Here is a 26,509-nt window from a genome sequence, read left to right as displayed (position 1 = left end):
CAGGAGAATTGCTTTAATCCAGGAGGCGGAGATTGCAATGAGCCAAGATCACGCCACTTCACTCCAGCCTGGTGACAGAACAAGACTCTGCCTCAAAAAAAAAAAAAAAAAGAAATGCTTCCTTTGTCCCTTTTCTTTCTCTTGTGTTTTTCATTAAAATCCTACACATCCTTCAAGGCCTGGCTTACATACTGTCTCTAACATGAGACCCCAGAGCCCTTCCACTTACAGTAATTCCTACTTGGTGTAAGCTCTCATCATACTGTGCCTTTATTATGAACCGTATCACCTTCTGTTTGATATTGTAATTGTTAGTGCACATCTGCTTCTTTCTTCTAGATTATAAGCTTTTTGAGGATAAATGGATGACACACATATATGCTGGCTGTACACCACTCTGTCACCTGTGCTGCTTGTCACACTGCTTTGCACAGGTCCTCAGGGGCCATTTGGTTCAACCTCCACTCAACGCATAACTCTCCCTCCACTGCATCCTATCTTAGTTCCAGCAAACCCTGCCATGGTTGTATCTATTACCCTCATGCCTGTAAACTAGAATCAGCCTGAGAAACATATTCCATATACACACTAGTGTTTCCTCTTTCATCCTTGGTACCTCTGTGTACCATCAGGTGCCTGATGACAAGGCACCCGATGATAAGTGGCACAGCCAAGCTCTTCACAAAGCTCTCTAATTCTCACAATAAAAGATTTAAAACAAGTGTACAGATACTGGTTTTTTTTCTAACATTTGAGGCATTTGCTATTAAATTTCCAAGCATAGCCATTGCCCTGGGATCAAATGAGCTGTGGGAAATATATTTTCAACCATTTCTCCCAGGCTCATGAAGTAGTGTGCTGTTAATATTTACAGGAGTCTGTGGAGACCCCAAAACATGGCATCACAGTCATGTGTCAGAAATCCCTATCATAAATGAGTTGGATGGGATAAACCAACTTGAAAGAGAAAATAAAATATTATAACCCCAACTTGAAAAGAAAATATGGTGCATGGTTTATTGCCGTGGATTATGGAGGAAGAAATAACTGATTTTAAGTCAAACACAGAAAAGCAGTGACACTCTTTAAATTCAGTACCATATTCACATGGCAGACACTGGACTTTAGAAAGCCAAACCTTTAGGCTCCTGCTCTGGTCTATAAAACACATGCAAAATTGCTTTTGCTACATTACTAGTGCTGCATAATTAGTGTGCAATTTCAAAGGCAAGGAATATTTGGGGAGAAAAATAGCCTTGAAGCCTTGAAGACTCTTTCAAGTCCAAGTCTCTTTGTCAGAATCTCACATTGCTTTGTTATTATTATTATTATACTTTAAGTTCTGAGATACACGTGCAGAGCATGCAGGTTTGTCGTATAGGTATATGCACGCCATAGTGGTTTGCCGCACCCATCAACTCGTCATCTACATTAGCTGTTTCTCTTAATACTATCCCTCCATGTGCAAAACTTCATGACTCAAACACCAAAAGCAAAGTAAACAGATTCTCACATTGCTTTTAAAGACTGCGGTCCTGGGAAATTCCACTCTGATGAAATGAGGTGAGATTTGCAATGCAGGAAACAATTTTAGCGATCTTAGTGACAGTTCTGCAATCATCAAAAATATGCAGGTAGTCTCAAATAATTAGATTCCCTTGTTTCTAGAATTACCTGGAATTGGGAGTGCCTTCCTTCTCGCCTGAGCTCCCTAGCACCCACCACTAACTCTCTAGGGAGTTAATGACTCCCTACTGAGTCATTGGTTCAGACACAGAGGTACCAAGGAGGAAAGTGGAAACACTAGTGTGTATATGGAATATGTTGCTCAGACTTGTTCTAGTTTACAGGCATGAGGGTAATAGACACAACCATGGCAGGGTTTGCTGGAACTAAGATAGGATGCAATGGAGGGAGAGTTATGCGTTGAGTGGATGTTGACCCGAATGCCCCCTGAGGACCTGTCCAAGCTGGTGACACAGTTGAATGTGCTGGGCTGGTCAGCCTTATGAAACTGACTCTTCATTACTGATTTGCTTGTGAGTCTTGGATACTGGATGACATGTACTGCATTCTGCCCCATTCAGTCTCACATTTGTAGATTTTCCTTTGGGTAAGACCCTGGCAAAAGTCTTGCTACTTTTTCTGTCTTTTGCATGAACATTTCAGGTCATTAAATGAACAATTTCTAGTAGCAGGAAAGGCACGCCTTCAGTGAAATGGAAAATGCAGTCAATTTTTTGGGTCTTTCGGACTGAGGCAGATTGTCTGGTGGTCTGATTGCACCTGACTGAATTGACTGAGTCCGTTATTAATTATTCAGTCACTCACACATTGTTTGCTCACTCATTCATTCAACAAGCATTTTTTAAGTGCCTCCCGTGTGTCAAGTACTACAGACGTGACCATTGACCAGTTTTCCATTTCAATGTCTGTCTAGGCAAGTGATTTATCACCACTCTGGGGCAAGGAAGGTAAGTAGAAGAGAGTTTATAGAGTCACATACTGGGCAAACTTTAGTTTTAATGGAGAAGTGAGTCAGGTGGGTCAGACATCTGTGTGCCAGGCCAACTTCTATATACAGCTTCAAATTAAATCTCAAGCTGAAAGGAAATTAAATAAGGGCAACAGCTGTTATTTAAACAGTGATTTTTGTAATTTTCTAGGACTACTAAAAAAGAAATCAGTTAATATAAAAGCAATTCATACTTATTTGTTTGTTTCTAGATTACCAGATTAAAAATTGACCGAAACCCTTTTGCTAAAGGATTCAGAGATTCTGGGAGAAACAGGTAAGAATCACTGCGGAAGAGAAACTTCTTTCCCACGTGATGTCACTTCCGTTACATCCTGTTGATGGCTCACGGCTCCCGGTTTTTAGAAAACACCCGTATGCTCTGCCACTGTGTAGACTTTGGCAAAGAGAAGTGGATAGCTAATGCAATCGTCAAAGTCTTCCTTGCGTGGTCTGAATCACCAGATCAAATCCCTCGTTCTGTTTTCTTCCTTACATCGCATTTAGTTACTGAGTCACTTAAAAGAAATTTTATGGTAATTTATTATCACTAAAGGATAGCCATTATTTTTTCTGATAAGTGTCAGTAGGTGGCTTCGGCACCTGCAGTGATAGCTCATATATTTTGCATGACCAGGAAACAAGGAGTCGTAGACAAGTAACATTTTCCAGAAAATTACTACCTTAAGAGCTAAAACAGTGTGAAAAAATTTAACCTTTTTCCCCTAGGAAATAGTTCCAAAATATATTAAATGCTTCCCGCTTTAGAAAAGAGGGTTTTATAGAACACCCCTTCCTTGGTGACTTAGCCTCAGTCATTATGACTAGGTTATTATGTAGTGAATCTCTTAAGAATTGCTGAAGTTGATAGGACTATTTGTTCCTGATATAAATGTCCTTAGAGACTGTGTTGTTTCTCTGGTTGATAATTCTTTCTTTTCTCTAAATTCTGTCTCACTCCTCCTCTATGAAATTAAAAGCTGTTACCTATGGAAAGTTAAGAGAGAATGAAAATGGATAAGGAAAGCAGCTGCATCTAAGATAATTCGATCAGAAAATTTCATCTCGTATAGACAGTATTGAATCCGTAAATGTGATACATCTGTCTCAAAGTACATAGGCTTTGCAATGACCGTTTACTTTGTCAGATTTTTTTCATAATTTGAGGGCATTTATTTACATTCAAATGACAGATTATTAGGAGTTATCTTTAGTATTCTTTCTGTAAGAGTTTTCAAATAAACCAAAAACTTTCATTTTAAACCATTTTGTGAAATATGCAGTGCATTATATTATAATCCAGGTTTATGAATTATCCAGGGAAAAATTGATGGATGAGGATATAGAGAATTATTTGCAAAGATCAGTCCTGACAATCAATTTCTTTACAAAATAATTTATGAGTAACTTCTCTACTAAATTTATTGTATATATTTAAAATACATTTAGATTTTAATAAAATTGTATTCACCTTAGAATTTTTAAAAATTATATGTACTGAGTAAAGTACATATAATTTTGAAGTAACAATCACTTGAAGTAACAATAAATTTGAAGTAACAATCACTTCAACTTCCAGCTTGTAGATGATAAGACTGAGCAATATATTTTTGGTCAAGCAACTACTTGTTAGTGGTAGAGCATAGCAGGCATATGGACTACATGGAAAATGCTTTCCTGTTCGATCACTTTGTCTATAACGAGACAAAGGCCTTCACTTTCAAAATTTAGCCAGTGAGGAATGAATTCCTATTACCTTCATTTCAGATGGCCCATCCTCTTCCTTCCCATTAGCTTATTTTACATGTCCAGGTCGGCAGAACGTGCTTGTGAGCCATTTCCTGTTGCCTTTTATTCCAAGGTTCTGCACTATGGGCTTACTGAATTATTAATTATGTTTTCTCTAATCTTCAAAACGACTCATATTTTACAGATGAGGCAACTGAGTCTCGGAGAGGTTAAACAGCTTTCTTACCGCCCCGTAGTAAAGCTGGAGCAGGTATTAAAACCGACCCTGCCTGACTTCAAAGCCTGAGCGCCTTGGGCTTTATCATGCCAACAGTTTACACTTGATTTATGTTGTGTTAAACAGATATTGAGAACAGAACTCTACCTCTAAAAGGCCCTGTGTAAAAACACATTCAAGTCACCTAGAACCTTTGCTTTTCCAAGTAACACAAACTGTATCCTCTCAGCTTGTCCTTGTAGTCTGCTCCCTGTGACTTCATCAACTTTCTATCCCTGTGTAAATAAGGGTTTTCCTAGTAGAGAACAGGAAGCCAGCCTGACCTTCCCTAGCAGGTGAAACCATGATACAATGACATTGAAGTCATGTGTCTCATGATGGGACAAGGATGAATTACTAAAGATAGAAGCCATCTTTGCCCTCCAGCACTCTGGAAAGCTGGATTAAAATAAATTGTTAGGGCAAGTACAGAGGCCCTTGTATTTTTCTCTTTACATATCTCAAAATTACCTGATAATCTCACTTTATCACTAGCTACCCACAAGATCTGATGAGGGCAACAATTATTAATGCCACTTTGCAGGTGGGAAAAATTGATGGATGAGGATATAGAGAATTATTTGCAGATCTTCTGAGAACTGATGTGCCAGCCTCTGGACCCAGTTTACCACCTTCCATCCAGCACCTCATCTATTGCCCTTCAGTGCTAAAAAAAGTTTTTATAAATCTAAGATCTTCCCCATGCATTTTAGACATCAAGTGACTCATGCAGAGGAGCACGGTTTGATGAGTTGCGATAAATGTACCCAAAACATACGGATTACATTTCCTTTAAAAACACATGGGCTTAAAAATTAGGGAGAAAAGTGCTTGGCCAATGTTTCTTGGTTTTGCAGAACACAAAACATTTGTGGAAGACTTTGGAATTACAGAGTTTGCCAAACCTCAGACCAAAACATGTTCAGGTTTGTCGATCTCAATCCATCCTAGTACCATCCAGAGGCTCAAGAAGGGAGGAATGAGAGGAAAGAGGCGGAAGGCACAGCCACCCACGACACTCTCTTCAAATGCCTTCGAGAGTCTCTTTTGGCCCATAAGCCTCTCACACTCAGAACCATCCGAGTGCGGCCCGCTGTCTGACAACTGTGTCCTCTGAAGTATAGAAAAGAGTGCTTGGGGGACCTGTGGCTGAGGATACTAGCTTCCTATTTTTCATACGTTGATGAAAAGAGATATTGGATCAAGCATGGTGGTAAATGTCTGTAATCCCAGCACTTTGGGAAGCTGAGGCAGGTGGATCACCTGAGGTCAGGAGTTCAAGACCAGCCTGGCCAACATGACAAAACTCCATCTCTACTACAAATAGAAGTTAGCCAGGCATGATGGTGGGTGCCTGTAATTCCAGCTACTAGGGGGGCTGAGGCACGAGGATTGCTTGAATCTGGGAGGCAGAGGTTGCAGTGAGCCGATATTGTGTCACTGCACTCCAGCCTGGGCGACAGAGCAAGTCTCCATCTCAAAAGAAAAAAAAGCAATCCAAGGAGACGTCCCTCTGGCTTCTTGCCCCATCCCTTTCTCTTTCCTCTCAGTGGGAACCAGAATGACTGATCTGATTGTCGAGTCTGGAAGAAGGAACTCCCCGCAGATTCTTGCCTACTTGTCTGCAGAAAATATATTCCCAGCTGTTTTCCCATTATGTGGAAAGCCTAGCAGAGGAGGCCTACATTTCTCAGGCATCCGCTTATTTCAAGGGAGTTCCAGTCAGCTCATTGAGCCTTCTCACCTATGCCACAACCCCCCAACACCTTTATCTATAGTAAAAAATGTATTCTGGTCTCCATGTCATTAGGCTCCTGTATCTCCCACAGAATAGATTGTGAGCTTGGATGAAACAAGAGGTGATATTCATTGGACTGTGTAGGACCCCGATGAGTCCAGGTTTCATCCCTGTGGTGTCACCGTCACTAGCACCTGCTGTAGTTCTCGCTGCTTCTTTAGGAAGTGTCAAGTGGGAAGCATGGGAAGGTCTCCACCCTTCAGATTTGACTTACGGAACTGCTACTTTCCATTCCCAAGAAATTCTGCCCCTCATGAGAAGTCTTCATTGGGAGCATGCACGCATGTGTGTGTGTGAATGTTGAATGGTTATATGTATAAGTAAACCTGTATATGTGTGAATGTGTGTGTGTGAGAGAGAGAGAAAGGGAAAGAGAGATGAGTGGGTGGATGTGTGTGTTCATGTTGTGGGGAAGAATAGCAGATGAGTGGGTGGATGTGTGTGTTCATGTTGTGGGGAAGAATAGCAGTTGGCCATTTCTTCTGGAGTGAAATCACTGACAGAATTTGCTTCCAGGCATTTTCTCTGCAATGGGAGAGAAACTGTGTTTTTTTTCTAAGTTGTTTCTACTTGTAGATTTCTGAGGAATTGGGTGGCCCAAATCTGGTTTTGTGTGTATATGTTGGGGTGCAGTGTTCACCTATTCTCAGGCCTAGCTCTCAGGCACAACGTCCAGGATTGCCTCTGGGAGACTTCTACTGCAGGTGACAGCAACACTTTCCTGTTCCCAGGGAAAAATAGCTTTTCTCAGCTAATTTTTTTTTTTTTTGTTTTGTGCTCTGTGCTCCTGGCCTCTGCCCCCTACTAGAATATAAGCTCCTGGAAGACTGGGACTGTACCTATTTCAGGTTTCTATTCCTGTATTCTTTTTCCATAGTACCAGGAATAACAAATAAAATACAATTTTTTCTTTAGCTACAAACAGTAAAAAGGTGTTGATGAGTGGCACAGAAATTAAAAACCAGGAGCTCTAGAGAGAGAAAATCTTATTCCAACTAGGGGCAAATCAGGTAGAGCAGCAGTGAGAAGCTAGTTTTGAACGCCAGGTAAGGAAGGAAGAAAGAGCGAATCTCTAAACAGGCTGAGTTTAAAGATTAATGGCCATTTTGATGAAAGTCGGGGACTGATTGCTGCTGTACAACATTGATTTAGCCTAACTGTAGATTAACAGACACACCCTGCAGGCCATCTGATCTGACTCTGCGTAGCTGGAGTATGTCTGTGTGTTCTGGCTCTCTGGAGAAGGATACCTTGCAATTTTCAGTGCCTGTGAGCTTGGGGAAAGAAATGGTTCCCAGAGACTGAGCTAACACAGAATGCGATTTAGTTGAGAGAGACCACCTAATAGTGAACTGAGAGGTAAAATTATGTCTTTGAGGATGGCCACCCAATCCGAAGATAATGGTGTCTTTGGAGCCTGCACCAAAGAGAAGACAAAGATCCAGAAGCTGAAGAGAAGCAAGAGCCTTTGCATTGGGTCTAATTGTCGAGAAACAGCCTTGGGAGGTGCATCTGCACACACACCTGGAGAGTCCGCTGTGCTCAGCTCGAAGGAGCATGGCAGCTTCCAAGACCCTGCATATTAAAGAGATAACCAGAGTTGTGGAAGAAGAGAGACCCTGCATCTCTTGGCCCGCATCTGATGTGAAAGCTTTGTCCCTGACAGGGTGGCTGCCAAGATTTTACAGAAAGCCCAAGCCAGCTTGGGAAATTTTATATAATTCTCAGGGACTTCCTCCAAAGGAAACACATACATAAAAGGGAGATGATTAAGATTATGGTTTGTCTGAGTAGTGAGGGGTTCTTTGAACGTGTCTTAAAAGTGCCATGGAGTGAGAGACCCTGGAATTTCCTCTGATGGAGCCTTCATCCTGTGTGTGACCCTTACTCCTAGCCTCCATTGCATCTAGTACAGCTGCAGGGGGACTGTCCCATGTGACACAGTCTTCTCCAGATGTTTCCAGCGGGCATGACACCCTGAAGCCACTGCTATTGGTTCTATGATAGGGCCCACATGGAATGGCCCCTCTGTAGCCCAGGGAATTCATACAACTTTTTAGGAGGGTATGTTTTTTTCTTTGGAATCCACCACTGGAGGCCTGAGCCAGAACAGTCAAATTGCATAACTTAGAATCTATCAGAAAGGAGCAAGTGGCAGGCTCTGTATCACCAGGAAGTTGTTTTATATGGGTAAGTAGTTTTAATGAGTTGCCCCTCACTGAAGAAACAACAGGGCTTGCAAGATGAAGTGGGAGAAGAAATCTGAGGCTGAACTCCTTCTTAGAATGTTTGCAGCCAGCAGTGATGTTTGCTGGGAATGTGGCTGGCGGCAGTCCTTCTTGGTGCCTAGCGTCCTTTTACGTAACATGTCAGGGGAGGCTGATCTAAAAATGGAGCCACTCATTGCATTCTGGGAATGGATACATTTGCTCACTGAAAGAGGATGTTTAATGAGGTTGATAGTTAACCTGAGAGAAAGAATCACTCCCTAATGGAGGTGGCGAAAATATTTGGGAGTAAAGAACTTTCCCGTGACCCCCTCTTCAGCAGTTGCTGTCCTATGGCCATGTTTATAAAGAACCACCTCTCTTGGGTACAAATAGGAGTCCCCTGTTGGAGGGCCAGCCCCTCCTCATAACACCCAATAGGAGGTGGAATGTGAGGTGAAGAATCAAAGTTCCTAATATTAACAGAAGGGAAAAAGGGACAAGGAAAAGTCAGCTAGAAATTAACCCCAGGGCCAGTTAGTTTTTGCTGAAATCTGAAACAACGTGTCTTTGGGAGCAGCAGGAGAAAGAGTGTATGGTGGATCTCAGTTAAAATTTGCTAATAGAGTTCTCTATTATAGCCACGTGACTCGAATCTTATCTATACCTTTATCTATTAAGTTAAACATAGAAAATTACTGTATTTATAAATCAAAAATGGCAAAATGCTGGCAATTTCATGCAGTTTGACCTCATATATTTCCAGTCATTCAAATCATAAGTATACAAACAATAGTAATAATTATCTCATAGAGTATCTGTAGTCCAGATTGTCCATTTTGATCTCCAAGTTGATGACATTGATGTACTATTTCTTATTTTACTGATGGTAAGACTGAATACGATGAGGCACTAGCTTTCAGAATTTGTAAATCCAGCCAGTGACGGCATCCAGAGAATGATTTCATTCTCTTCTGCTAGGCACAGCCTGCGAGTCAGCAGAAATTGTATCTTTGTCCACCTCTGGCTCCCTGTCACTCCAGAAGGCTCACGTAGCGAGCTTAGAGCTCGTGAACTGACCACTTGTCTTTTATTCAACCAGCATGACATCCCAAGTGTCTCCCTCACTTTCAATTTCTGTATTTTCATTTGGTTTCCCTAAAGCCATTGGGTATATTTTTCCAGCCAATCTCCTCCTGCTCTTTCCTGGCAATCTTACCAGCCCCTGTAGATTTCGCATACCCAACCATGGGTGGCTTCCGCCATTTAGCAGATCTATGGAAGTCATCAGTGCTGGACACTCCATCAGGCGCTGCTTCTTCTCCGGTGCAAGGTGGCTGGCCCTGTGCTGGATTCTGGCGGAGGATCCAGCTGGAGTCCTCCTTTTCATGCAGGCCGTAATTATTTGTCATATTGTTTCTCTTGTGTTCTTTTAGCCAGTGCCTAACTTTTTTTCCTGCCTTATTTGTTCTCCTTCCCTTGTCGTGAGGCTTTTCCACCATTGTTCTCTTGGCTAGGAGGCCTTGTCAGAGAAAGTTGGCAGTCGTTTTGTTAGCTATGGCTTTTGCCCAGGGATAGTGTCATCGAACACAGTGACGTCTTTTTAATGGCTAACATATTGGAGTCTGAAATATCTGCAAGATAATGAGGCCTACAGAGACTTGAGGGACACGTTTTTATTTCTTTGAGGAGACAATGAAAAATGGAATTAAGTACCAGACAGCTCCTTCCACATTTAATCCAGAGCCAGAGGCCTGACAGAATTTTGGATTCCAGTGAAGTAAGAATATTCTTCTATTACAGGTCACAATCTTAGCAAAATGGCTGGAATTCTTTGGCTTGATTTGGACCAATGGTCCTCAAACTTTCACTATGTTTTCTCTGTTGTTTTGAAACATTTTTGTCTTTAATCAGTCTGCGTTTATTAAATCACAGGAGGAAGTATTATGATTACGTCCATTTTACAGATAGGCAGACTTAGATATGAGGAGGTCATATAACTTGGCCGAGGTTGTACTAATAGACAGTAGGGTTACAGTTTGAAGCCAGTTGATCTAGCCGCAGAGCCTGTGCTCTTAACCATCATGCTAATTTGTCCCTCGTGATCAAATCAGAGTTAGACCATTTCAGTCAAAGGCAAAGAGACCTAATATTCTAGTTAGACAACTTTGTGTTATCATGGGTTATAATTACACTTCTTGAGTCAGTGAAAACTCTTCTGGACTGCCATGACTACTGATTGAGACTCCAAGGAAGAACAGGGTTCTCAAGTTGGGAATAACTATGTAACGGACAATTTTAGCTCAACTCCAGGCATCTGTCCATTGAGCGCTTGTTCTCCCAAACCATTGGAGGGCACCTTAATGACAGTGACTTCCTCACGTAGGTAACTAAGGGTGCTATCCAAAGCCAACTTTTGAACGACAGTTTGGTTTTTAGTCAAGTCGCACACCTCTGCTGAGAGATCTTTCAGAACGCCCCTGGACAACAAAATTCCTGAGTTGTCTGGAAAATTTGATCCGAGTAATTCTGTTTTAGATCCAGTGAAGAAGGAAGGATGGAGGAAGGTTTGGCCTGACCTCAACAAAGCAAAAAAACTCTACGAAGGTTGAGATGTGATAACTCTATCTGAAGGAATAGTATATTCTAGTTAAATGTTCTTTCAAATACTGGAAGGGAAAAAAAGGGTATCAGATCAAAGAAGGGGAAAAAAGAGGAAAAAGAAATGGGATAAAGCCTAAGCCCCTAATGTGGAATAAATGTTCGTGGTGTCTACCACCCTCCCCGTTCTGTAACCCAGGCTCCAGTCACCCTGAACTGTTTTCAGTCCCCAAAGCACGGCTTCTCTTGCATACCTCCAAGTCTTTGCACATACTGCTAAGTCTACTAGAAAAACTTGCCTCTTGTCTGGATGGAAAACTGCTGAGTACTCTTTAATATTAAGCTTAAATAACTGGCCTTTTGCGGAATCTTCTTTGAGTTTTTTTAGGCATATTAAGTGTTTCTTGCTCAATGTTCCATGGCAACTTGGCATACATGGCTTCAGTGTAACACTTACTGCGCAGTTGGGAAAGCAGTCATTTATATCTTGCTCCTTTTTTAAAAAACAGGACACTCATAAAGGGTAGAGTCTTTCTCGTCTGTATATTTCTCTATTTCCTGAACTTAGCATGTAAGTTTCTTTTGCTTGGATAACTCTTTTATTACTTCAAGACCTTCGTCTCAGTAGGCTTCCTTCAGTCCTTTGCTATCTTCGACTGAGAGATGGCCGATGGCCTTATCAACCCATAGCATATGTTCCCTTTGCTACCAGTATCACCAGCAAATAGTATGGGGAAGAGTAAAAGTTAAGAAAGTCAGAGCTAAAGAGAAAATCAACAAATGAAACATCAAAAAGCAACTCCCTGGGCCGGGCGTGGTGGCTCAGGCCTGTGATTCCAGCACTTTGGGAGGCCGAGGCGGGTGGATCATGAGGTCAAGAGATCGAGACCATCCTGGTCAACATGGTGAAACCCCGTCTCTACTAAAAATACAATAATTAGCTGGACATGGTGGTGCATGCCTGTAGTCCCAGCTACTCGGGAGGCAGAGGCAGGAGAATTGCTTGAACCCAGGAGGCGGAGGTTGCAGTGAGCCGAGATCACGCCATTGCACTCCAGCCTGGGTAACAACAGTGAAACTCTGTCTCAAAAAAAAAAAAAAAAAAAAAAAAATTAAAAAAAAAAAGCAACTCCCTATCTCCAGACATATGAAAAACAGAAATATGCATTGGCGTGCTACCAAGTAGGGCTGTGAAAGTTATTATAATTGTTGTTGTACTTACCAAGTATTTGTTGAACTTTGAAGGAATGATCCTGCCATCTTTTTTGGGTTGAAAATGTTGGAAGGACTTTTTTCTGTAGTCTGGCTATTCTTACAAATAAGTTGATTTCGAGGCATCATCAGTTTGCAAAAGAGGTCCTCGGCTTGCTTTCTCTTCTTCCTCTTTCCCCTTCTCTTCAGCACATTCTGTTGGTTTGGCCAGTGAGCAGACTGAAAAGACTGAAAAGAGAAGAGGCCTGGAAACCAGAGAGGTGATTACAGCCAAAGCACTGGACGAAGGTGGTTTGGATACGGCCCATGTTGTCGCGAGAGCAAACAGGGAAAAGCGAGCAAGAGGGGACACTTGCCAATCTGAGCATCTCTGGTTGGAAATCTCAGAGATATCAGGTCTCTGGTGTTCAGCAGACCTGAAGAGGCTCAGCACGTGGAGCACGTTAATGGCATACCGTTACCTAAGGCTGCTTTTCCTACCCATCAGACAATGAATTCACTTTTAAAAACTTGGAGATAAAATTTTACAAAACTAGGTTAAAATGCTGATAAATGAGTAAACAATGTGTATCATGGGGTAAATTTTGACTAGACACCCAGCTGGCTGGAGTTGTTAATAGGTGGTTGGCAAGAACTTTCATACAAAAAGATGGGGCGTGAAACGGCTCACCCCTGCAAGGAAACTCTGACTCTGCTGAAGCTCAGAAGTTCTACGGCTGGCATGGAATGAAACAAGGAAAATGCAAATCCCTCTGAGCCTGAAGTTAATAAAGGCACAATGATGATCAGCTTTAGAAACAATTCCCAAATCTCTAGTACTGGAGGATCTCTTCTGCCTTCAGAGAGTTTATTTTATACCAAGTTGTGTTCCTAAGTTTTAGACCTGAAAAAGTGAGTGCTCATTAAAATGTAAGAATGACTCAGCAATAAAGCATTTATTCCTCTCCTTATTAGTTCAGTGTATATCATTTGAGATCTCACCATGTAACCAGCACTGTGCTAGAAAACTGGGCATAGAAGAACATGGTATCTAAGCCCTTGAGGTGCAAACATACCAGTGGTGGAGAGAGGTGAACTGTTTAATCTTGACGTGGGACTACACCAAATACTGCTGTGTAGAACTAGGACCTTCCAATAATTAGATTTTATCCAACAAAGCTTAATAGGGTTGCAGACAAATAAAAAAGGTGGAATATGATACCTAAATAGGATTAATTTTTCTAAAAAACTGAATACATAAATATAAAATACATAAATTCAATAATTTAAGTCTATGAGACAAGTATTATTCTCTGTAGGATAATATATGTTATAGGATCATTTCTATTATAGAGTAATTTATATATATGCTATGTAGGATATATTCACAAGAGATAGATCCACCGTGGATTAATAAGTGTGGTTAGGCATGTGTTGTCTTAGCCACTATTTTTTTAAGGAGCCATAACCCTTCTCACACAATTTCACTACCAAATTGATCCTTGTTGTGATAGACCCCTGGATGGATCACAGGTGTGTCCATATGTGCCTGTTGTACATTACGTTCTTTAGCTAGGGAAGGTCTCCTTGCTGAGGATGCGGCAGGTGGACTACTTGTGGGAAATGCCTGTCACTCTCACTGTTTACTTATTCGTAATGAAACCGGAGGGTGAAAGTTATATCAGATCTATCCATAAAATGAAAATCTTCCCGGGATATAAACCAGCAGACGTGGATAACCACTCACGATAGTATCATCAGAGGTATCGTAGATGACATCCAAGATTCTTCCCAAATTTAAAATCTGTGATTCTTCTACAACTCAATTCTTTTAGATGGATTTTAGACTTCAATTTATGAATAAATGGCCACTATTCTATATAGAGTTTACTGCTTAAATAAAACAAAACTATTAACACTTTTTTCACGGTGGTTTTGCCTATTATGAAAATGGAACTGCTGTGGCTTGAACATGTCCCCAAAGTTTATGTGTTGCAGATTTAATCCGCAATACAACAATGTTGAGAGCTGAGTCCTTTAAGAGGTGATTAGATTCTTCGAGCTCTGCCTTATGAATGCATTAATGCAGTTATCAAGAGAGTAGACTAATTAATGCAGGAGTGTGTTCCTGATTAAAAAAAAATGAGTTTGGCCCTTTTTTCTCTTGCCTTCTCTTGACCTTGACCTTTCATCTCTTTCACCATATACGACTCAGCACAGAGGCCCCTACCAAGTGCCAGCACCATGCTGTTGGACCTCTCAGCCTCCAGAACAGTGCGCTAAATAAACTGTATTGTCTACAAATTACCTAGCGTGTGGTAGGTTATAGCCGCACACAATGAACTAGGGTAGATAATGAAGTTCATTCTCTGTTTACTCAACGAATAAAATATCGGCAGTGCATCAGTATATTACTGCCGTTTCATGGTCTTCTATTGCTTTATTATGAACTGAGAAGGGACTGTTCTTTGCCCTTGAGCTAGTATTTTGTCCTCCTCATCGGTACATGTTCCTGGGAAGAATGAACCAGGGGGTGGAACAACAAAGACCCTGCCATCTTCAGTGAGCCTCCTGTGCCATTAAAGAGAATCCTAAGATATTCTGGAGGGTGGCCAACATTCCAAAACAAGGCAGTAAGACCTAAGCCTGGCCAGTCTATTTTGTTCTGTTCATTCAGGCTCATGTGGCTTTATCTATCTATCCCCTTGTTATTCTGAACTCCACAACTGCCTGGGCTCTTTCTCTCCACAAACAGTTTCACGTACTGTATTCAGCATCAACGTCGAGTGACTATGCGGAGATACCTCCTATTCCTGCTTCTAACAGATTAACAGCTAATAAACACCATGCAACACTCTCTTCTCTGAACCTCTTCTTAAAATACAGAGTTTGGTTTGCCAACATTGGTATATTTAAAGCCTCCAAGATTCCGGGGAAGACTTTAGAAAGTTAACTGTGCAAGTGAGGAAATTTTCCAACACGAAGAGTCAATCGGTGTATCAGCAGTTGGTCTGAGAAGAACCTCAGGGTATCCTACAGTTGTTGATAAAAGGATATTTGTTCTCATCTAAAATAAAATTTCTTTCTTCTTGTTATGTAAGACTGAAGAGAGCTATGGAAATATGTTACCAAGAAAGAAGCAGAGGCATCAGAAGTTTTATCTCGAAAGGAAAAGTGTATCCATTTCAGGAAGGGATGGATACCACCCACCTTCCAGTGACTTTGCAATGAAAAGACGTGGGCCATCTGCTGTTTCCCGTTTTCCTCCCACCTTTCCTGTAGTTCCCATGCTTCTCCTCCCTCCATTTAGTTACATGAAGCAGCTAGTTTTAAGGAAAAATCAGAATTTAGAAGCCGTGTTCAAAGCTTTACATAAAGCCCCAGCTGATATTTTGTTTTGAGGGTGTGGATGTCAGCAAGAATATGGCTGAGATAACCTTAATAATAGTGTGAAAATGATGCATAGCAGCACCTCACATATGTGTTAGAGACACAGTTAATTGAAGGGTAAAAAAGACAGTGTATACATAGTTCAATTTATAGAATTTCTAATATAAATGAACCAGAAGCCTTAAAGAAATGTACTTGTAAAATATTGGATACTTCCTGAACTCTTGACAGTTTGTGATGGTCTGATTATTAGGTTACCAAAACATAGATACGTGTTTAGAGAAATATATTAGTCCTTTTGTCTGAAGTATAATTTCTGAGACCAAGCCCTTTCTTTATCTTTGGGTAGGTGTGTCTTATTGCAGCAGATACCCAAGTCTATTTCATTGCTTACCTGTCTTTTTATTTCTGTTGCCTTACTCATCTCTATTGATTTAAGAGGCCTTTACAGGCCGGGCGCGGTGGCTCACGCCTGTAATCCCAGCAGTTTGGGAGGCCGAGGTGGGCGGATCACGAGGTCAAGAGATCGAGACCATCCCGGCCAACATGGTGAAACCCCGTCTCTACTAAAAAAATACAAAAATTAGCTGGGTATGGTGGCGTGTGCCTGTAGTCCCAGCTACTTGGAGGCTGAGGCAGGAGAATTTCTTGAACCCGGGAGGTGGAGGTTGCAGTGAGCCGAGATGGCGCCATTGCACTCCAGCCTGGCGCCTGGCAACAGAGCGAGACTCTGTCTCGAAAAAAAAAAAAAAAAAAAAAGAAGGCTTTACAACCACTGCAGTTTGACAGTGCCGTTGATTCTGTACATACCCAAGGTGAGGAGCTGACCCTGGGTCAGGCTGTGTCAGCGCACTGTGGCAATGATGTCCACATTGTTCCGTGCTAGATAAACAATCAATGTCACTTTCTGCTCAGTTGTACTCATGAAATTAGTGGCCTTGACCTTGAACACTTACCGTGGTTTTCCCCCCTACAGAGCAGGCCTCCTTTAAAAGAGGGTCAGAATAAAATTCCATCATCGTTCTAGATTCGCTTGCAAATTACCTGAATTAGATTAATTTGTCATTCCTCCTCCAGTCCAGCGTCATTGTACCTTGAGCTTTTCCAGACTAATTTACCCTGATAGTGATCGCTCTCACTACCTATGTTTCTATTACTTGTTTGACAGACTAACTCTGGGTCTTTAAAAAGTCATCGTGTTTCTTGAGATTATCTAGAACTTCCTTTGCTGGCTTTTCTCTCCTCAGAACTGGACTTGAAGCCATCATGGAGACCTACGCGTTCTGGAGACCTCCTGTGCGCACACTCACCTTCGAAGACTTCACCACCATGCAGAAGCAGCAAGGTAAAGCCGTGGAGCAGAGCCTGTGCTTAGCGTCGGGGCCGGGGGCAGAGTGGGAGCTGGACGGGCCTCTGCTTAGTGATGGGGCCGGGGGCAGAGTGGGAGCTGGACCGAATACAGCACATCCTGGCCTCAGGCCAAGATAGGGTCGTACCAGTTCCCCCGGAATGAAGAGACCTCGGGAGCTCTGTAAATACGCAAAGCATCACCACTCGTGCAAACAGGCTGGGTCCAGAGGCAGCATTTCATCTGGCACTCAATGCTCTCTCCCTTCCTAGGACTGCGGTTATATATTTATGATAATCATGATATTAAAATTGCTAAGCATTGACACAGGCCTTGGTATTTGAAGAGATCTTCTTAATTACTTCATTTATTCCTCATGGCAGCCTGATCAGTTTTCTTTTTCTAGCTTGGCGATGAGCAAAAGCTTAGCTCTGGACAATGGGAATGAACTGTATCAGGCCTCCAGGCGAAGAGTGGGCTGTCGCAAGTCTATCTGAACCTTGCTGCTTGTGTTCTTCCTTTTTCGCTTATCTAAAACAACACCGCTTTCAGTTGGTGGGCCAAGTGAGCTTTCCCCCTTACTGCTTTGAACTGCGTGCTTTTAATCCAATTTATAGCTTTTCTTTCCTTGTGGCTCAGGTTGGAAAACCTGTGGCCACATGGGTCATGATTTATTTCAATTCATTTTCTCAGTCTAGCCTGTGGCCTCCCCAGGCACAGCACTCATCTGCCTGGGTGCCTGGGTCGAAGCTCCCCAGAGTCAGATGCTGATGAGTATCCTTCAGCTTCCCGATCGAAGATGATGATTTGGTCAGGATTTACTGACTGTGCTCATTTTCTTCCATCCAACGGCTGCCATTAACGGAAGCCTCACTTTTCAGTTTGTGGTTCTGCCCTTTGGAAAGCAGTTCTAGAACTTGGTAATATATTATATTACATCCCCTTTTCAGGGGAACTTCTAACATTTTGCATACGGAATTAGGTTTGTAACTTAAATTGCTGAAAACTGTCAGGTTTTAAGGTGAGTGTAGTGATCAAAAGCATAGACTCTGGAGTCAGACAAGGTCTAGCCTAGGCTCTCATCACAGATCCTTCGTAGCTTTGTAACCTTGGTCAAGTACCTCAGCTTTTCTGACACCCAGTTTTATCTTACACATTATATGGAAAAATAGAATCACATAGAATTCTTGAATTAAATGAGATAGGGCAATTAAAATTATAGAAGCATTTAATACTACTGGTTTTCGTTGTCTTCCTCATCATCATCTTCACCTTCAAGGCCCTTATGTCCCTGTAGGTAGACACTTAAGAGGAAGATGTCGGGACCAAGGAATGTTGCCTTTCTGATGGTTGATTATTTAAAACATGGTTAGACTATTCCTTCTCACAGGGAGCTGGTGAAGTAAGTGATCCAGAATTTCCATCTTTTATATACTCCTCCTGACAAAGCTGTGATTAGAAGCAGAGTCGACGGTTATTCAGTGTGTCATTGCTGCTTTGAGGCCCTCATGGATTGCCATTAAGGGCAGAGGCTTGGCCGGGCGCAGTGGCTCACACCTATAATCCCAGCACTTGGGGAGGCTGAGGCAGGTGGGTCACTTGAGGTCAGGAATTCCAGACCAGCCTGGCCAATGTGGCGAAACCTTGTCTCTACTAAAAATACAAAAATTAGCCAGGCGTGGTGGCAGGTGCCTATAATCCCAGTTACTTGAGAGGCTGAGGCAGAAGAATCGCTTGAACCCAGGAGGTGGAGGTTGCAGTGAGCTGCGATTGCGCTATCGCACTCCAGCCTGGTCAACAAGAGTCAAACCTTGTCTCAAAAGAAAAGAAAAGAGATAGAGGCTTAAAGGGACTCAGGAAAATCTAGGTCCTCACCTTTCATGGTAATGAATTCTCTAACTTTGGGGACAATTTACTTCTATTCCTGCATGCCAATTTTTTCACCTACAAAAGAGATAATTTTGTGTGTGTGTGTGAGGAAACTTATATAAACATGCTGAGTAGACAAAAATATGTCATTGATTTGATTTAGTTCTGTGGTGGCTTCTTTGCTTATCTGCCCTTGCTTTACTCATTGCCTTTCCAAGCTCTAGCTAAGCAGGAGTTTGTATCATGCCGTCTGGTTGAAGAAGGTTGGCAGGGATATCGCCAGTCCCTGAGGGCAGGCGTGAGTGGGGACAGTTGTGTTCAATGCTGTGTCCCCAAGATCTACCACAGGTCTTGGTACCCAGTATGTACCCATGAACAGTGAATGAGATCACTTGCTGGCACTGTGGCTCAGGGGGGCAGAGCCACTCCCAGCCTTCATCTTAGACCACATGTCTTCTCTTCATTCGATGAGTGATACTGTCCAGAGTCACCGGAACTCTTAGTTCTTAAGGGAAGAGGGAATATAAAAGGGATGGAAATTCTGGATCACTTACTTCACCAGAACCCTGTGAAAAGCAATAGTCTAATCATGTTTTAAATAATTAATCATCAGAAAGGCAGTATTCCTTGATCCTGACATGTCTTCCTCTTTTTTTTTTTTTTGAGACAGAGTTTCGCTCTTGTTACCCAGGCTGGAGTGCAATGGTGCGATCTCGGCTCACCGCAACCTCCGCCTCCTGGGTTCAGGCAATTCTCCTGCCTCAGCCTCCTGAGTAGCTGGGATTACAGGCACACGCCACCATGCCCAGCTAATTTTTTGGATCTTTAGTAGAGACGGGGTTTCACCATTTTGACCAGGATGGTCTCGATCTCTTGACCTCGTGATCCACCCGCCTCGGCCTCCCAAAGTGCTGGGATTACAGGCTTGAGCCACCGCGCCCGGCCGACACGTCTTCCTCTTAAGTGTCTACCTGCAGGGTCATAAAGGCCTTGAAGGTAAAGATAATGATGATGTGGACATAGAAATGGAGTGATACTGAGGGGGGCCATTGGGCAGGCACAGACACAGGAAGCCTGCATGGGTCACTTAGCTGTGCAGCATAGTAGGTTTCGTGGTACTTACACTAGAAATTTACCAGTAGGAAGGGTTATTATTGACATTTTGTAAACAATGGTTTCAGAGAAACTGAACTTTCAAAACACTTCAGTGACCCTCATTTTTATTGGAAGAGGAGAAAGAACTTGAATTGTTGGATACATATGGCAATGGGATGGGGCTAGAGAAAAAGTCAGGACTCTATTAAATACCTTAATTGGAAAATATTTTAAAATATACAACTGAAGTTGATCCAGATTCTCATTATTAAAAAATATGTGGCTTGGTTTCTTGACACTAACAAAGGATGTAAAAGCAATGACGCCCGTTCCCTCTTCCTTTAAGAATTAAGAGTTTCAGCGACTCTGGATGGTATCACTTATAAAATGAAGAGAAGAGACACAACCGTTTGTGCTGAACTGCCTTGTATCTTAGAAGGAACAGAGAGGGATGAACTAGGGGAACTGCAGTGCTAGCCTGTTTTCTACAGTAATTCCCTTTTAGCGAAGGAACTTCATTAAAAGTGTTGCCGCCAAACCTAAGACTGGTGTCAAATATTGACTGACTTACCCAATTGTCCATATTACCTCATTGTTTCAAGCACATAAATATCTGTCATGTCACATAGCAGTCCTAGACTATTTTCTGCTGCTACTGGTGAGGCTGGATCTGTCCTTCTGCCTAGATGAGGTTAAGGATGATTTTTTTCGTCCTGCCTTGGCTGCTGTCTTTTATTTCTCTTGGCATTAAGACTCATCTGCTGATAAAACTTTGAGGAAAGCGCTTAGGTAAATTAGCCACAGTTCTCGCAAAAATTCAAATCTTTCTATTTTTAAAATCGTATTGAATAGAGTGTTCTAAATATTTGTTTTAGAGAGAAGAACGCGTGGGACTCATCTTCCGCCTTTGACACAAAAAAGTAACTGAGGCATGACAGTCTAGTACAGGGGTGTCCAATGTGTTGGCTTCCTTGGACCACATTGAAAGAAGAAAACTTGTCTTGGGCCACACATGAAGTGCACTAAAACTAATGAGAGCTGAGGAGCTAAAAAGTTCGCAAGAAAAAAAAATCTCATAATGTTTTAAGAAAGTTTACAGATTTGTGCTGAGCTGCATTCAAAGGTATTCTCGGCTGCACGCAGCCCTCGGGCCATGGATTGGACAAGTCTGGTCTAGCTAATGTAGTTAAGGGGTGGCAGAACTGAGTGGAGTGTACCAAAACAGATCTATTTGACACGACAGTTTTCCCTCCACCAGGCCACGTTATTTTTCTTATTCTTTCTTACCACAGCTTTCATTTTCCACAAAGATTTTAGTTTACTCTTCCTATTGAAGGTTTATTGTTCAACAACTTGAGCATTAGCTCTAAATAGGTCAATTTTTTTTTTTTTTTATAAATCAAGTATAAGGTCTTCAGATGTCTTCAGTTAGACTCAAGAATATTTATGTGCTTGGAGAGTCTGGAGAGGCTGGAGGTTCTCGAGATGAATATTCTGTCTCAGGGATGGCTTCTGCCATTGCTAATGACAACCAGGCAAGTGATGCCTGGAGAAAGTGACTGAGGCAACATAAACATAGAAGGAAAAGGAAGTAAGAGTCCAGGTCAGTTAGAGTTACGTGCAGGGCAATCCTGTTGTTCTGCTGTATATCCTTGAGTAAAATTTGTGCCTCGACTTCCTCATGTATATAATGGAGCTGTTTGTGTGGCCAAAACTGACAGTTTTATCAGCAGTGACTTCAAGCTATTTGATAGCTGTTGTTCTAAACGGAATCATTCCGGACCAATGACACCAGAACTGCCAACTCTCCGTCTGTGGACGTGAGGGGACATGCCATTTACAGAAGGCCTCCTTTGCTCAAGAGAGTTGGCAGACGTCACTACAGAGCTCAGTGCCACGGGATGTTTCAGTGTTTTTCAGGCAGTGAAAAAGTTAGAATTATGAGGGTCTCTATTGGTGACTGGATTTTCACCAGTTTGACTTGTATTAGTTGAGGTTGGTTAGTGAGAGGGGTCAGCTACCGATCAAGTCACATGAGTAAGATACGGGGAAGGAAGGACAATTCGGTGGATACGAGCCGCTGAACTGTGATGTCACTCTGATGATGAAAACGTAGCCAATTTATACAGATCTCATTTATCACTGAGGTGAGGAATAATGCCCATCTGAACAGCTTACCACTGTATAGTCACTTACAATCTTTTTAAAGCACTGCTTTTGTAGCTATAGAAGAACAATATCCCAATTCTGCAACATGGCTTATACTATAAACATGAAGAGCTCCTGATAAGGGGTAGAGAACATTTCAGTTCAATCCCCTAAAACAAACAGTAATTGATTACGTATTATCTTTTGTCACCAAAGTTCCTTAAGTTCGAAATGTCCAAAACGGAGTTCATCATCCACCCCACAGCCTGATGCCCTCTCCACAGCGAAGGAGAACACTCCACGCCCCAGAAGATTCCCTCCCTGCCCTACCCTTGTGCCCAGCCATTCCTAAGATCTTGAATCTGTCCACATCCTTCCTTGATGCTGTGCCACTCTGGACTAATGTCACCTCTCACTGCATGGCCATAATCCCCTCCATAGTCTCCACTTTTTCTTCTAAGCCATTCCTCATGTTGAAATGAGTCTTTTCTTTCAAAACACACATGTTTGCACCTCACCATTCTTTTTCTTTTTTTTTGAGACAGAGTCTCCCTCTGTCACCCGGACTGGAGTGGAGTGGCATGATCTCAGCTCACTGCAACCTTCCACCTTCCACTTTCAACTGATTTTCCTGCCTCAGCCTCCTGAGTAGCTGGGATTACAGGTGCCCACCACCAAGCGTGGCTAACTTTTGTAGTTTTAGTTGAGGTGGGGTTTCACCATCTTGGCCAGGATGGTCTCAAACTCCTGATCTTGTGATCTGCCCGCCTTGACCTCCCAAAGTACTGGGATTACAGGTGTGAGCCATCATGCCCAGCCTGCACCTCAACCATCTATGCCCAGTCTGCTTAAAGCTAGTCAATGGCCACAGTTTACTTTCACCTATGAAAGACATATCCCTTAACATTGTCCTGCCTTTCGCTGCCTCACCTCCAAACTGGAGGTGATACCAATGAGAATGGAATGTAAAGTGCTTAGGAAGGCTTTACTGGGTGCTCAGTAAATGTTCTCTGTGATCACCCTTGTTATTGCTGTTATTACTGCTCTATGATCATCCTTGTTATTGCTGTTATTACTCCTCTATGATCATCCTTATTATTGCTGTTATTACTGCTCTATGATCATCCTTATTATTGCTGTTATTACTGCTCTATGATCATCCTTATTATTGCTGTTATTACTGCTCTATGATCATCCTTATTATTGCTGTTATTACTGCTCTATGATCATCCTTATTATTGCTGTTATTACTGCTCTATGATCATCCTTATTATTGCTGTTATTACTCCTCTATGATCATCCTTATTATTGCTGTTATTACTGCTCTATGATCATCCTTGTTATTGCTGTTATTACTGCTCTATGATCATCCTTGTTATTGCTGTTATTACTCCTCTATGATCATCCTTGTTATTGCTGTTATTACTCCTCTATGATCATCCTTGTTATTGCTGTTATTACTGCTCTATGATCATCCTTATTATTGCTGTTATTACTGCTCTATGATCATCCTTATTATTGCTGTTATTACTGCTCTATGATCATCCTTATTATTGCTGTTATTACTGCTCTATGATCATCCTTATTATTGCTGTTATTACTGCTCTATGATCATCCTTATTATTGCTGTTATTACTCCTCTATGATCATCCTTATTATTGCTGTTATTACTGCTCTATGATCATCCTTGTTATTGCTGTCATTACTGCTCTATGATCATCCTTGTTATTGCTGTTATTACTCCTCTATGATCATCCTTATTATTGCTGTTATTACTGCTCTATGATCATCCTTATTATTGCTGTTATTACTGCTCTATGATCATCCTTATTATTGCTGTTATTACTGCTCTATGATCATCCTTGTTATTGCTGTTATTACTGCTCTGTGATCATCCTTATTATTGCTGTCATTACTGCTCTGTGATCATCCTTATTATTGCTGTTATTACTCCTCTATGATCATCCTTGTTATTGCTGTTATTACTCCTCTATGATCATCCTTGTTATTGCTGTTATTACTCCTCTATGATCATCCTTATTATTGCTGTTATTACTGCTCTATGATCATCCTTATTATTGCTGTTATTACTGCTCTATGATCATCCTTATTATTGCTATTACTGCTCTATGATCATCCTTGTTATTGCTGTTATTACTCCTCTATGATCATCCTTATTATTGCTGTTATTACTGCTCTATGATCATCCTTATTATTGCTGTTATTACTCCTCTATGATCATCCTTATTATTGCTGTTATTACTGCTCTATGATCATCCTTATTATTGCTGTTATTACTGCTCTATGATCATCCTTATTATTGCTGTTATTACTACTCTATGATCATCCTTGTTATTGCTGTTATTACTGCTCTATGATCATCCTTATTATTGCTGTTATTACTGCTCTATGATCATCCTTATTATTGCTGTTATTACTCCTCTATGATCATCCTTGTTATTGCTGTTATTACTGCTCTATGATCATCCTTATTATTGCTGTTATTACTGCTCTATGATCATCCTTGTTATTGCTGTTATTACTGCTCTATGATCATCCTTATTATTGCTGTTATTACTGCTCTATGATCATCCTTGTTATTGCTGTTATTACTACTCTAGCTTCAGCCTACACCACCTTTCCTCTTTCCCTCCCTTCCAGCATCACTCATCTTACTTCCCTTTCTCAAACATGGTGTGCTCTTTCCTGCCACATTGTTCTCTTTTCCTAGAAGCTTCCTTCCTACCTGCTTGCCTTCTTAGCACTATCTGTCTTTGAGATCACAGTTTAAATATCACTTCCTTGGGGGAAATTCCCTGCCTTTCAGAGTAGGCCAAGTCTCCTTGAGGTGAGCTCTTCTTTGCATCATTCTTCATTAATGTCTCTTATCCACATTTTTCTATTTTTTCCCCTCATGATAAATCTCTGGGTCCAAACACTCTCTGTTGGTTGAGGGTATATTTAGTACTCAAATGGTGGTTGAATAAGTGAATAAACTCTGATGTGTTCTTTATGATAGGGACTAATGTCAATGTGTTTGGCAAAAATCAACTAAACAGAGACAACTTCAGGATAAAATTTGAAGGGCATGATGATTAGAAAATAAAAAAGAAGAACAGAAAATCAGATACCAGGAAGAAAATAAGTTTTTTAAAGGACAGTGAAGAAAGTGCCCAACGTTATTATCATTATTATTATTGAGACAGAATCTTGCTCTTTCACCCTGGCTGGAATGCAGTGGCTTGATCTTGGCTCACTGCAACCTCTACCTCCTGGGTTTATGTGATTATCCTGCCTCAGCCTCCTCAGGAGCTGGGACTGCAGGTGCACATCACAACACCTGGCTAATTTTTGTATTTTCTTTAGAGACGGGGTCTCACCATGTTGGCCTTGCTGGTCTCAAATTCCTTACCTCAAGCCATTCACCCACTTTGAGCTCCCAAAGCGCTAGGATTACAGGCATGAGTCACTGCACCCAGCTCCCAGAATTCTTACGTGAAAATAACAGGATAGTAAGTCGGGAACAATTATTTGTGGTCTCAGGAATCCATATAGTATGGGGAGTGAGTAAAATGACCTTGACGTTTTAACACTAAGAAGTAAGAGTCACTTGTTCAGTCCCTGGTGTTTCTCATGTTGTCGCGGGTAATGTTTAGTCTTCTCAGGACAGGAATAAAGACAAGATTAGGAAGTTAAAGTGATATTCTTTGTGTGAAAAGAATAAACCCAGTAGGAGAAAAAGCATGGGTATCACTGTTAGGGAAGTGTACAAACTTCTCTTAATTCTGGGCATCCTAATGTTTTTCTCACAAGATCACATCACTGCCTTTTCTGCGTCTGTTTACTCATCCTTCCGTATGTCTTATCTAACTGCATTTTACAAACCTATCAGGGAATGGCCCCTTCAATGTCCTTAGATACTCCTCTTCCATCTTCTTACCATTTGTGGGGTTATAACTGGTTTTTGAATTGCCTTTTTGCTTAGATATGTGCATTTCTTTCTACTAAACTTTTAGAAAACGTAAAACCAGCAGCTGTTGTTTTTCTGTTCTGTACATTATATTCCTTATTTGTCATGAACACAAATATGAAAAAATCACCTTCAAAAGTTGTCATCATTTTCGCTTCATTGTTTAGCCTGTTCTTTTTGATCGGAATGAGGCCAGGAACCATTTAAGAGATTATTATTATGTTTTTAAAGTAAAGTCACTATCTTATCAGATCTTGTACTTATATACTGAAATCCCTTGTTCCTACTGGTAGGTGATTTATCATGTCTTAGGATGGAATCATCCATAGCTTCTATTTGACAAAGTGGCTCATAGTCTAGTCCTACCATCCT

General features: G+C 41.5%; 1 protein-coding gene across 4 annotated transcripts in view; it reads left to right on the top strand.

Annotated features, from left to right (window-relative positions):
• TBX15 (T-box transcription factor 15) overlaps window positions 1-26,509 on the top strand; it is a 114,033-nt gene that overhangs the window by 76,638 nt on the left and 10,886 nt on the right. For all 4 annotated transcript variants that reach the window (XM_002751295.7, XM_054236703.2, XM_078333080.1 and 1 more), the window contains 2 exons: window positions 2,728-2,792; window positions 16,955-17,052. In XM_002751295.7, the coding sequence (XP_002751341.5) occupies window positions 2,728-2,792; window positions 16,955-17,052 (163 nt within the window). The remainder of the gene's footprint in view (window positions 1-2,727; window positions 2,793-16,954; window positions 17,053-26,509) is intronic.

The sequence above is a fragment of the Callithrix jacchus genome, chromosome 7, assembly GCF_049354715.1.
Source record: "Callithrix jacchus isolate 240 chromosome 7, calJac240_pri, whole genome shotgun sequence".
In the NCBI taxonomy this organism is placed as follows: domain Eukaryota; kingdom Metazoa; phylum Chordata; class Mammalia; order Primates; family Cebidae; genus Callithrix; species Callithrix jacchus.
Note: the sequence above shows the minus strand (reverse complement) of the source record. Positions and strands in the feature narration are given on the sequence as shown.